At 40.8% G+C, this 14,240-nt stretch overlaps 1 protein-coding gene across 1 annotated transcript in view; it reads left to right on the top strand.

The window, feature by feature from the left end:
• ITGA9 (integrin subunit alpha 9) overlaps positions 1 to 14,240 on the top strand; it is a 306,868-nt gene that overhangs the window by 238,533 nt on the left and 54,095 nt on the right. The window contains exons 21-23 of the mRNA XM_075271089.1: positions 1,060 to 1,149; positions 5,581 to 5,689; positions 13,091 to 13,198. Coding sequence (XP_075127190.1) covers positions 1,060 to 1,149; positions 5,581 to 5,689; positions 13,091 to 13,198 — 307 coding nt within the window. The remainder of the gene's footprint in view (positions 1 to 1,059; positions 1,150 to 5,580; positions 5,690 to 13,090; positions 13,199 to 14,240) is intronic.

The raw sequence follows: 14,240 nt of genomic DNA, 5'->3' as shown, positions 1-14,240 counted from the left end.
CATACAACATAGAGACCCCCTCGACACAACCAAAAAATCAAAGTGTCTTCTGACTATTATACCATAGCACTAAAGAGCTTATATCTTTGGAATGGCTAAATGAATTTGGATAAACAAAAAACTGAAGGTGACAGAGTCTAGATGAAGCATGTCATTGTACTTGTTAACTCTGGTGACATTTGGTGTGACCATCCTTTACATTTACAACAATATGAATTCTTCTAGGAACACTTACACAGAGTGTTTGAAGGAACTCGGCAGGAGGTTGTTTCATACAACTTTGAGAACTAACCACAGATCTTGTGTAGATGTAGACTTGGTCAAATCTCTCTGTTTCTTCACCTAATTATTGATATTATTTTTATTTATATTTTGTTTGTTCACTTTTTCAATAAAATGTTCATAATTGAAAAAAAAAAACTATTAACACCATTGTATTTTTGAAAGCATTCATACTTTGTAACATTTTCACACAGCTAATATTACTTTTGTACTTTACTGTATATAGAAATGCACTAAATAAATGGGTTTCCTCTGGGTACTCCGGTTTCCTCCCACACACCAAAAAGAAAGACATACTGATAGGGAATGTAGATTGTGAGCCCTATATGGGACAGTGACTGACAATATCTGTAAAGCGCTGTGGAATATGATGGCGCTATACTGTATAAGTAAGCATAATAAATAAATAATAGAGAAGAAGTTGCAGCATTCCATTGAAATTCCAGAGAAAAGCAAGTAATGGTTATTAGCCCATATCAGTGCATTGTTTAAGTTTCACAATGGAACTTGATTGAGCCATTGTAGAACTGAAATGTTGCATTGATGCTGGCTATAAAACTAAACTTATAGTGCTGTAATTGTTTTTTTTAAAATTTATTTGGTGCATCCAACACATTCCCTCATAGAATGCTGATTACTTATTTCTTTAGAGAGATAGATGGATAGATAGATAGATAGATAGATAGATAGATAGATAGATAGATAGCATATATGGTAGTGTATTGTACTTGTTACAGAAAAACATAGTGACATTAAATATGTTTTTATGCTTCCCAGTGGAAACATTGAACGAGCAGAATCTTTACATGACAACACCCTCATTCTGGCGGTGCCCCTGAAGCATGAAGTGGACTCATCTGTAACAGGGTAAGGGACAACCTGGCATCTTACGCTAATAAAAGGAAGTGTACACTTTCCATCTCAGTGGAAAATCACATTTTTTTCATGTTTATATATCAAACTTTCCGGCACCAGCTTTCATCCAGCCTCAGTTCTCAGGTTGTAAAAACAGGATATATTACAATTATCTTTGATGCTGAGTTCATAAGTGTTTCCTATAAGAATAAAAGACATGTATTTATTTAGTGTTAATATGAATGTTTAACATTTAGCGTGATGCACAGTATTTCATCATAAAAGTAGTAACATCAGTGCTGACCCTGCAAAAGCTGGAAGCTGGAATGTGATGGACCAGGCTGCAGGACATGTCTGTCTGAGTGGTGGAAGTGGTGGTAGCTGTGGCAGTATGGCTCCCCCTTAAAGGGGTTGTCCAGGATAACCACTTTTTAATTTGAGGCCAGGGAAGGCATACTCACATTTCCTCGGTGCTCCGGGGTGCTCTCAGCATGGTCCAGTCCTACTGCTTCTGTATTTTCTTCTGGTGGAAGTCCATGCCGCATTGTGATGTCCCGTATCCCTTTCCTTAGGCAGATGTTTCGTTTTAGCAGTCACCTGCATCGTGGACTTCCCTTGGAAGAAAACACTGATGCAGCAGAACTCATCTGCATATTTTTTCTTTTCACCTTTCCTTTCCTCATATTAAAAAAGTGTTTTACTGCAAAGATTTTTTTCAGATTAGCAAAGACTGCAAGACTATCTATTGAGTGAAGAACAAAAAAACCCTGCTTTTTAGATTTGCAGGCTTCGTCACATTGTGCATTGGATGAGCAAAATAACCCAAACCCTTAAATAATGGAGATTTTTTTTCAGATTAGTCCAGGCAGAATCAGCATTCTGTATGTATTTAAAAAAAACATTTAATCTCTTGTCAAAAAAAAACTCTTAAAAAAGATTAAAAATTGTTAAACAATCTATGTATAGTGTCACGGGATGGTTAGAGTCTATACTATAGGCAATGTGTAATATATATTTCATGTGGAATGTATTCTCTAACCTGTTGTATACATCAATGTGTAGTTGGCTGATTAGGGTCTAGTGTGTTAGCACATTGTATGCAAATACCTCTAACTAGTGAGGACAATGGGTGGAGATAATCTGATCGGTGTCTCCAAGAAGATGTTGGACGGTGCATTGTCCACAGGAGACAGGGAGTCTGCTCTCCTTGGTATAGGTGAGGGGGGAAGGATCTGTGACTCAGCCCTTCCCACCCCCAGATATAGGAAGTAACAGTTTAGTATATAGATGTAGCTAGCAGTTAGTATGTGTTAGCAGGCCTGTGAACAGCTCTGAAGAGAGCCAGGATTTAGTTACAGGACCAAGGAACCAAAGCTATCATTGAGTTGTGACTTCTGTGGACTTATTGTTATTACGGTTGATGTGACCGCCGCCGGCTACTAACTTTGTGGATTACAATAAATTGCTGTTGTCTCCCGACCTCTTGCGTCCGTGTTGATTCAAAAGACCTTCCGGAGGAAGACGTATACCTTCGCTCCGTGACATATAGATTAAAAAAAGCTCTATTGCAACACAGATTTAGGCAAAATTAGGTTATTGGTGATGCAAGGGTTAACTGTCCTTTGTTCTGTGTGTATTACTGCTGCAGTCAGGCTCACACTGCACAGATTATCTATCCAGTGGTTTAGGTACAGGAGTAGCAGTCATAGCAGTTGCCACAGTGGGCCACTAATCCTTTTTTTTTTTTTTTTTTTCAATAGGCCATTACCTGTTTACTTACTGATCCCCACTCCTGCTCATGGTCCTGAAAAGACCGCAGAGTATAATAATAGTTTTTGGGTGGTCCACTGTGGGACATAATACCATGTGCAGGGGCCACTGTGGGAATTTTATATTGTGTGGAGGGGCCACTATTGGACATAATACTGTGTTCAGGGGCCACTGTGAGACATTATACTGTGTGGAGGAGCTTCTATGGGACATTATAGTGTGTGAAGGAGCTCCTATGGGATGTTATACTGTGTGGAAAGGAACGCTATGAGACACTATATTTTGTGGAGGGGCCGCTATGGCACATTATACTGTGTGGAGGCCACTTTGGGACATTATAGTGTGTGTAAATGGGGCGCTATACTGTGTGGGGCCCAAGAAAGCGGAAAATATGCTGTGGGGAGAGCTCCAAGTCAAAAGTTTGCTGGGGGCCCAGTCTTTGCTAGTTACGCCCCTGCGCCTATCTATAATTTTTATCACTAATCTGCCTGTAATTGATTAAATCTAACTAAACTGTGTTCTAATTCATCTACTACTAGCTATATTGCAAGCTTTGCAACACTCAGTGCTCTGTATCATGCAGTGATGAATAACACATCCATCCCCTACTTCCACCATCACTGAAGTGACTCGTGTTCTAACCCACACAACCTTATACACTCTATATCACATCAGCACTGTATAGTGTCCAGCTGTATGTGTCTCTTCTGTTTTTTTACTGTGCCATACATGTGGTGGTGGTCATTTTAGTTTGAGTTGAATTGCCATTTATTCGGTTTATTTAGAAATTAAAAAAACTGGAATATTTGGGTTGACTTGGTTTGTGATGAAACGGTTCATCAAGCTCTATATATGAGCTTCTATAAGTTGGTAAGGGTATTTGCAGAACATAATGGGCCACTGATGAGTATATACAGTCCTATGAAAAAGTTTGGGCACTCCTATTAATCTTAATCATTTTTTGTTCTAAATATTTTGGTGTTTGCAACAGCCATTTCAGTTTGATATATCTAATAACTGATGGACACAGTAATATTTCAGGATTGAAATGAGGTTTATTGTACTAACAGAAAATGTGCAATATGCATTAAACCAAAATTTGACCGGTGCAAAAGTATGGGCACCCTTATCATTTTATTGATTTGAATTCCGCTAACTACTTTTTACTGACTTACTGAAGCACAAAATTGGTTTTGTAACCTCAGTGAGCTTTGAACTTCATAGCCAGATGTATCCAATCATAAGAAAAGGTATTTAAGGTGGCCAATTGAAAGTTGATCTCCTATTTGAATCTCCTCTGAAGAGTGGCATCATGGGCTACTCAAAACAACTCTCAAATGATCTGAAAACAAAGATTGTTCAACATATTTGTTCAGGGGAAGGATACAAAAAGTTGTCTCAGAGATTTAACCTGTCAGTTTCCACTGTGAGGAACATAGTAAGGAAATGGAAGACCACAGGGACAGTTCTTGTTAAGCCCAGAAGTGGCAGGCCAAGAAAAATATCAGAAAGGCAGAGAAGAAGAATGGTGAGAACAGTCAAGGACAATCCACAGACCACCTCCAAAGAGCTGCAGCATCATCTTGCTGCAGATGGTGTCACTGTGCATCGGTCAACTATACAGCGCCCTTTGCACAAATAGAAGCTGTATGGGAGAGTGATGAGAAAGAAGCCGTTTCTGCACGTACGCCACAAATAGAGTTGCCTGAGGTATGAAAAAGCACATTTGGACAAGGCAGCTTCATTTTGGAAACAAAAATTGAGTTGTTTGGTTATAAAAAAAGGCGTTATGCATGGCGTCCAAAAAGAAACAGCATTCCAAGAAAAACACATGCTACCCACTGTAAAATTTGGTGGAGGTTCCATCATGCTTTGGGGCTGTGTGGCCAATGCCGGCATCGGGAATCTTGTTAAAGTTGAGAGTCGCATGGATTCCACTCAGTATCAGCAGATTCTTGAGAATAATGTTCAAGAATCAGTGACGAAGTTGAAGTTACGCCGGGGATGGATATTTCAGCAAGACAATGATCCAAAACACCGCTCCAAATCCTCAGGCATTCATGCAGAGGAACAATTACAATGTTCTGGAATGGCCATCCCAGTCCCCAGACCTGAATATCATTGAACATCTGTGGGATGATTTGAAGCGGGCTGTCCATGCTCGGCGACCATCTAACTTAACTGAACTTGAATTGTTTGTCCAAAATACCTTTATCCAGGATCCAGGAACTGATTAAAAGCTACAGGAAGCGACTAGAGGCTGTTATCTTTGCAAAAGGAGGATCTACTAAATATTAATGTCACTTTTCTGTTGAGGTGCCCATACTTTTGCACCGGTCAAATTCTGGTTTAATGCATATTGCACATTTTCTGTTAGTACAATAAACCTCATTTCAATCCTGAAATATTACTGTGTCCATCAGTTATTAGATATATCAAACTGAAATGGCTGTTATAAACACCAAAATATTTAGAACTAAAAATGATTAAGATTAATAGGGGTGCCCAAACTTCTTCATAGGACTATATATATATATTATATATATATATATATATATATATATATATATATATATATATATATATATTAAGATAAGTATAAGGTATGCACTTAATAAGTTATTCATGTAGTAGTGACTGCAATATACATCCAGTATTCATTCTTTTTTTCAGAACTGTGTCCCCTTCTTCCTTTGTGTATGGCGATACAGTGGATGCATCCAACTTCATTCTGTTCCAAGATCTGGAGTGTCATTTCCAGCCTCTTAATTTCACATTTCAGGTCTGCCTTATTTTTTATTTTAGTAATATTTGTTGCAGGCACAGTGAAAGAGAATTTTTGTTTTTAGCTGCACATACTGTGAATCATGGGTAAGTTTTCTCTTGCTGTTGTTCCAGACATCTATGGAACAGCTTAAAACTGGCAGTGATAATTTATCAACTGTAGAATGTAAGTCTGCACCAATTGACCCTGTATATTACCTTTTGGACAGTGGTATAACTAGAGTTCTATGGGCCCCTGAGCAAACCCCGGACCAAGCCTCTCATCTGATTCTTATGCATCATAGCCAATAATTGTATGCCCTTCTTCACATATTCTCACAGTACAGTTCTAGGGCAACAGAACCCAGTTATTCAACAGTCTATTGTAAATCTTGCTATCATTCATTCCACAATCTAGTGTAAATCCTACAGTCACATATTCCACAGTCTAGTGTAAATCCTACGGTTCCACAATTTCCACAATCTGATGTAAACAGAGGTCCATCATTCCACAATCTAGTGTAAATCTTATTGTCACTCATTCCACAGTTTAGAGTAAACACTGTGGTAATTCATTGCTCAATCTAGTGTAAATCCTGCAGCCAATCATTCCACAATCTAGTGTAAATCTTGCAGACAGTTATTCCACAGTTTAGTGTAAATCCTGTGGTCAGTTATTCCATAGCCTAGTGCAGATCCTGAGATCATTCATTCCACACTCGAGTGTAAATACTACAGTCATTTATTCCACAGTTTAGAGTAAACGCTGTGGTAATTCATTCCACAATCTAGTGTAAATCCTGCAGTCAATCATTCCACAATCTAGTGTAAATCTTATGATCACTCATTCCCCAATCTAGTGTAAATCACGCTGTCAGTCATTCCACTGTCTAGTGTAAATCCTACTCACTAATTCCATAGTCTATTGTAAACGACAGTCTGTCATTCCACATTCTAGTGTAAATCCTCCAATCATTCATTCCATAGTCTAATGTAAATTCTGCAATCAATCATTCTATGGTCCAATGTAAATTCTGCAGTCAGTCATTCTACAATCTAGTGTAAACCATGTTGCTGGTCAGTCCACAGCCTAGTGTAAATCTGGTAGTTTACAGTGCACAATGGCCCCAACAGGGTATAATATGCTCTACAATGGCCCCCACACAGTATAATATGCTCCACAGTGGACCCTCACAGTAAAATGCCCCACAGTGGCCCTTCACGATATAATGCTGCAGAGTGGCCACACACAGTATAATGCTCCCATGAACCCCTCAAAATATAATGTTCCACAGTGGTTCCTCACAGTATAATGCCCCCCAGAGCCCCTCAGAGTATAATAACCCATATTGGCTCTTCACAGTATAATGCTCCGTAGTAGTGGCACACAGTATAATACTTCACAGTGGCCCCACATGTTATAATACTCCACAGTGTCCCCACACAGTATAATGCTCCACGGTGGTGCAACACAATATAATGCTCTACAGTGCCCCACACAGTGTAATCCTTTGGACTGCTTCATTATCGGAGATTGGCGAATCCCATGAGATTAATTTTGAGCTTGCTTTTTGCCCTTATCCCCTGGGTTTTGTTATATAGAATAATTGTACTCTGGAGTTTCCCCAGTATTAGTGCACTGCCCGGGTAAGGTGAGAAAAAATATCAAACAATTATACTCACCTTGCCTTACCTCATCTGGGCACCCTTGTGGCATCCAGCATCATCCAGTGATCAAACTGTGTCCTCTTCATGCTACTTCTGATGGAATGTGTTGACCAAATCATGCATGGACCCAGTGTTATGATGTCAGCACAACCCAATCAAAGGCTTCAGCGGTAACTCCCAAGGTGTGTGATGTTTCAAGAAAAGAACACTGTAACATCATCAGACACACAGTTATTTTTACCTCCCCTGGGCCCATCTGTACTCTGCTACCAATATGGCTGCTGATCTTTAGAACAGCGCCGCTCAGCCTAATTGCTAGTGATAGCTCGCAATCCCCGGCTGGCTTCACACAACCCCCAGTGGCGTAACTACCGGGGCAGCGGCTGCCACAGGGCCCGGGACATTAAGGGCCCGGTGACATCTGCTACCACTGTGGTTTTTCTTCCCCTTTGCCAGCGGGCCCTATTTACTTACCGATCCTGGCAGTGGCTGGGATCAGTAAGTGACACCGCGGGCCCCACAGACATCATTATTATACTCAGGGGTCTTTTCAGACCCCCAAGTATAATGATCGGAGGTCCAGGAAAGGTAAGAGAACATAAAACCATGTTACAAAGAACAAAGTAGTCAGCGGCACTACTGCGGCAACGCTTGTATTCACAATCTTGTGTCAGTATTGGCAAAAATTCCCGGCTGTAACAGCCAAAAAACCATGGAATAAATTAAATCCCAGGGTGGTGCTCACTGTGAAAAAACCTAGACAGGCAGTGACATATCGATGTGAAATGTAGAAAACAGGGCACTCACCCGCCACGGGATACATAAAACATTCGTTTTTATTTCATCCTCTTAAAAAAAGGTCAAACCTTGACCATCGGGGTACAGAAGATGGAATGATGCAAAGAAACAAACAGCGACGATCGTTTCGTGCTTAGTGCACTTCGTCAGGCTTCCTTCAACTGCTAGCAACATCATTAATTTATCCAGATGGAACAGGTCAACACGCCTACTTTTGACCTTACTACACCCAAGTTCAGATTATTACATTCATCAGTTAAAACCATGTTACTTAGCTTTCCACACTCCGGGCAGGTTTGGGCCTATTTCTGGACGCTCCCTGACGTCACATGACCCGAGACGCAGGGCCCAGTCATGTGACGTCCGGGGTCATGTGACTTCCCGGGCGTCATTAAAGAAGGCCAACGCCACCGAGGACTGCAGCAGAGCGGGAGATAGGTAAGTAACAGTGATTTTTTTATGTTTTTGTCCTCCTGGGTCTCTGATTATTATACTCTGGGGTCTGAAAAGACCTCAGAGTATAATAATTGTTCATGAGTGTCCACAATAGCACATAATACTATGTGCAGGGACCACTATGGGACATAATACTGTGTGCAGGGGCCACTATGGGGCATAATACTGTGTGCAGGGGCCACTATGGAACATAATACTGTGTGTAGGGGCCACTATGGGGCATAATACTGTGTGCAGGGGCCACTATGGGGCATAATACTGTGTACTGGGGCCACTATGGGGCATAATACTGTGTGCAGGGGCCACTATGAGGCATAATACTGTGTGCAGGGGCCTCTATGGGGCATAATACTGTGTGCAGGGGCCACTATGGGGCATAATACTGTGTGCAGGAGCCACTATGGGGCATAATAAATGAATGGGAGGGGGAGGATTGGTCGGGGTCTTCAGTGAGCATCAGTCGAGGGGGCCCCATGTCAAAAGTTTGCCACAGGGCCCCGCCAGTCCTAGTTACGCCACTGACGACCTACTAGGGGTTGCTATTCGCAGTTTGGGATCCATTGGTTTAGGAAAATAAATTCTGTTTATCTCAGTTAAAACATTTGTCTCCTTATGAAGCGGTCTTTCACAGTGTAATAAACCAAACATTATGTGTGTCTAAATGTATACTGTATGTATATACGCACACAAACAACTTCCATAAGGAAAACAGCTATTATTCTGGCATCACTTTAGTCTAGAGAGCAGGCATGGAAACATGTCCAATGTTTATGCTGTGTTAACAAACAGTAGTGACCACAGGAATTTTTTCCCAGCACTAGAAGAACATGTAGGAATTGTAGCATATGTTCAGTCTTTAAAGCTATAAATCTGGTGCCAAACAACTGCTATAAAAAAGTAACATATCCATGTCCAGTAAAAAAAAATCTATAAACAATAACAAATTTTTTAAAAAATATTACCATACTCTTGTATGACCACAGAAATGGCCGACAGCACAAGTCGGTTTTCTCTCCTGCACATTAGTAAGGCTGTGTTCACACATGGTGGACACAATGATGACTTTCCATGAGGAAAAATTAAACACCATGTTTTCCTGAAAGCCACCTCAACAAAAATACCCAATATTCAATGTATATTTCTGGCAGCACACCTAGAGAAATCACTGGGGGTCTCCCACTGTTTCAACCTTTACAAAATCTGCGGCAATATTTGACGTCCTGGTGGCTTTAGAAATAGAGAAACATAGACAGGAGAAGAGAGGACTGACAGGAGAAGAGACCGCATGGTTCATCTAGTCTGCCTTTTTAGGCTAAGGCCCCATGGCTAAAGAGCAGTGGGAATAACTGTGGTGTGAACGCATTGCGGTTCTTCCCGCAGAGTTTTCCTCCACTGACTTTCTGTTACAATACTATCTATGGGAAAGCTGCCGGTGTTTCCATAGATATAATTGACATGCTGCGATTTTCAAAACCGTGACGGTTTTTGGAAATCACAGGGTGTCCGCGCTGCGATTTTTTCTGCAAGGCGGGCATGGGATTTGCATCAATCCCATCCACTTTGCAAGTACTGTACAACGGCGCGATTTCTTTCAAACCGCTGCGTTTCCGGCCCATGGGCCCCCGGCCTTACACAGATACTCTAGGTTGATACTAGTATTCAGTTTTCTGTTCTTTGGGTCTGCTTTGGAACCTGAAGAGCGGAAACCTGATCCGCTTAAAAAAGCGGTTACCTGCGGATTCCCACAAACCTGCCCGAAAAATGTGTAGAGAAAAGTCCTGTGAACCTAGTCTGAATGCTAAAAAAGAAAATTGGTGCATTTCTGTCTGAAAAAATATAGACATAAATAGATTCTTTTTTCATTAACTCTTTGAAAGCTGCTGCCCTTCAGCCGGCATCTGTTTGCATTGACCTTTAGTGTATCTAATGAATGATGTAAAATAAGTGGTATTTTAGTTTGTCATAATGCTGCAAACCACATAAAAATGTGGTTTAACTTACAACATATTAAACACCTGTTATTCCTTACAACATCTCATGGCTGTGACACGTGTATCAGTAGTTTCGGTAATAAATTCTAGCAAGCCATTTTTTTTTTTTGCTGTATTTTTCTCAGACCTGCTGCATTTTTTGAAAATGTGGCCAATCCACGGCTCTTTTTTCCTCCACAATGTGTGGATGAATTTAACAATATCTCATTCACTGTGCACTGCAGCTTTTTCCACTGCATTTCCACAACGGTGGCCCTTATTACACCTATACGGAAAATACCAGCGGTTGCGCAGATATAATTGACATGCTGCGATTTTCAAAAACTCTTGCGTCTCCTCAGCTTTTCCTCAGCAGAGTTTTTCTGCAATGTGTGGATGGGATTAGCCAGAATTCTATTCACTTTGCAGATACTGTAATATGCAGCATTTTTTCCGTATAAGTGTAATAGGGGCAGAAAGTCTGCAGAGGAAAACTCTGTCGCAGTTTGATAAATTTCACGTATTTCCATACCACGTTTCTAAAGAGCAACATTGGAAACACAGGCCTCTAAACATATCTTTATAGCATACTGATAAACAGGGGGTTGGATGCATTATTAGCTATTTCATTACAAATGTCCAGAATCCTTGGTATTATGTTAGGTAGGAATGCTAAGCATCTGGACAAGTTTTACATCCCCTAGGATCAAAACCATATGTGGTGGCCCCCTGCTGCTTAATGCATATGACTGCAACACAGCTGATTGTTGTTTGAGAAGTCATAAAGCATCTGTATCCTTCCTGAAGGCTCCTGAAAAATCATTTATGAATTACCGTATTTTTCAGACTATAAGACGCACTTTTTTTCCCCCAAATTTGGGGGGAAAAGAAGGGTGCATCTTATAGTCCGAATGTGGCACCTGGCATCCGCTCTAATAGAGAGGCGGGTGCCGGCAAGGGATAGACGCCGGGGCCTGAGACATCGCTGCGCTCCTCTGCCCTGCATGAAGCCAGCAGCGGCGATGCTATTCTGCTCCTCCGTCCCCCCGCCGCTGGCTTCAGGCAGGGCAGAGGAGCACAGCGATGTCTCAGGCCCCGGCACCTGTCCTGGCGTCTATCTCTCACCGGCATCCGCCTCTCTAGTACAGCGGATGCCGGGTCAGTATCGGTGGCCCCTTCTCCCCCGGGGCCGGTCCCCACCGGCCCCGTACCTGTGAAGTTGCAGGTCGGCTCCTGCGCGGCGATATTGCAGGAGCCGACCTGTTCGGGTGACAGCCGGGAGCCTAATGAGGCTCCCAGGCCTGTCACTGCTATATTAGTATTGCGGCTGGTCTCTATGACCAGCCGTAATACTAATAGACAGAATGTCCCATAGACGGCAATACAGTTGTATTGCCGTCTATGGGACTTGCAATCAAGCGACCACAGGCTCAAGCCCCTGGGGGGGGAATAAAATAGTAAAAAAAAAAAAAAAAAAAAGCTTTAAAAATATATAATAAAAAAATGAAATAAGTAAAAGTTCTAAATCACCTCCTGTCCCTAGAATATATATATAAAAGTAGAAAATCATATATCATAAACCACCGGGTTTTTTTTCAATACAAGGTGATCTAAGCAATAGATAGTCCCCAAAATGGTATAACTAAAAAGTACTTCTGGCCCAGCAAAAAAAAAAAACACTCTATGCGTCCCCGTACAGCTGCAGGGTCACCTGTCAATGTGGCCTTGCAGCTGTTGCAAAACTACAACTCCCATATATTAAATATTTTACCATTTTTTGCTTCCAAATTTTTTTTCCCTATTTTCCTTCTCTAAAACCTAGGTGCATCTTATAGTCCGAAAAATACGGTAATAAGAACATATATATATATATATATTTTCTTTGCCATTGGATTATTTCTTACTGTAATTTATGATAAAGCATGTTAAGGAATAGTATGTTAGTGTTATGTGGATTATTAAAAAATAACACGTTTCTTCAGTGGTAACATTTCAAAAACTGGTGACAAGTATCAATGTATTGCAAGTAATGTTAAAACATGTTAAGTTATTCCTGCTAAATTCAAGCTTGGTGACAGAGGTAGATGTTGGGAAACCTTCCCTACATATGTCCCTGATAGAAGACATACAGGGGTATACATTGCCCATTGACAACCCTTTTGTTGATAACTGGGAAATATTTTATTTTTGTTATCCTGCCTACAATAAAGTGTAGTCTTCTGTACTCTTTCATACTGGAGGTTTCTCTATAGGTATAATGGAAGCAGAAAGTCCGCAAAAGAAACTTCTGCGGACTTTCTGTGGAAAGCGCTGCAGGAACAACCAGAATGCAATGCCGCAGCTTTTTTTTCCTGCAGCGCTTTTTTGCTGCAGCCCACTATGTGGGGCCTTAGCCTAAAGAAGCTAGTGAGCTTAGCCTAACTTGTTTAAAGTAACATAAACCTTCCACTTATCTTATTATGTAACTCATATGTAGCATTTAGGCAAAGAATATTTTCTATTTATGTGTATGTTTCCTTTTATTTCAGGTTTACAATGCTGGACCTAGTACTTTACCTGGATCGTCAGTCAAAATTTTGTTTCCTAATCACCTTTCTGCTAGTGGAGCTGAGATGTTCTTTATTCAAGACGTTTTAGTAAGTATAGTGTTTTAATGTCATTATAAGACTTGTTTTTAGTATTTCTGTGAATCGAGAACAATACTACCATGGTATTAAACTAAATAAAATGTGGTCGGGTACACTTGTGAAAAGGTATGTCCATATGGAAGTTTTTGGGCCAGGGCCCCAACAAGCATAGACACTGTGGTTTGGCCTTAGCCAAAAACCATGCTGTTGTACTGTCATTGCAAAGTGGAAGAGATTATAATGAATCTGGGGCAACATGGTGGCTCAGTGGTTAGCACTGTAGTCTTGCAGTGCTGGAGTCCTGGGTTCAAATCCTGCCAAGGGCAACATCTGCAAGGATTTTTTGCATGGCTTTCCTCCCATATTCCAAAGACATACTGATAGGAAAAAATGTACATTGTGAGCCCTATATGGGGCTCACAATTCATAAAAAAAGAGAGATTCTAGCGAATCCCATTCACACACATTGCAGAAAAATATGTGTAATGAAAATGCTGCGATTTCCAAAAACTATTGCACCATGTCAATTATACCTACGGAAATGCTGGCAGTTTCCCTATAGGTATATTTGAAGTAGTAAGTGTGAAAAGCACAGTGGGAAAAACCATGGCTTTTCCCACAGTGCTTTTTGCCTGCGGCCCACTTGTGGGGCGTTAACCTAAAATGGTATTTTTACCTTACACGGACATTGTTCTTTGTTAAATAAATGTGCTGTCATGCAGATGTGAGTTATACCATACTGTGTTCAGGCCATATTTTCAGCAGATGGTACTATATCAGCTGCAATATATCGTGATTTGGGTTATTAATGTTCTTTATTAAAATTGCATGTGCACAGTGAGAGATGTTTTTCAACACTATCATCTGTCTGTATGCAATTTACCTGCTGTTTCTCTGTAAGTGTTTTGCTGTGGAGTTTGACAACTGGTTTTGAAAAGAAGCAAATGTAAGAGCATAACTATAGTAAAAATCCTGCACACTGGAAGCAGGAATAGCTCTGATGTGCATCAGCGGGCTCTTTTTTTAGGCATTATAAGGTCTCTTGGAAAAT

The sequence above is a fragment of the Leptodactylus fuscus genome, chromosome 4, assembly GCF_031893055.1.
Source record: "Leptodactylus fuscus isolate aLepFus1 chromosome 4, aLepFus1.hap2, whole genome shotgun sequence".
Lineage (NCBI taxonomy): Eukaryota > Metazoa > Chordata > Amphibia > Anura > Leptodactylidae > Leptodactylus > Leptodactylus fuscus.
The sequence above is the reverse complement of the archived record's forward strand: the minus strand, read 5'-3'. Positions and strand labels throughout refer to the sequence as shown.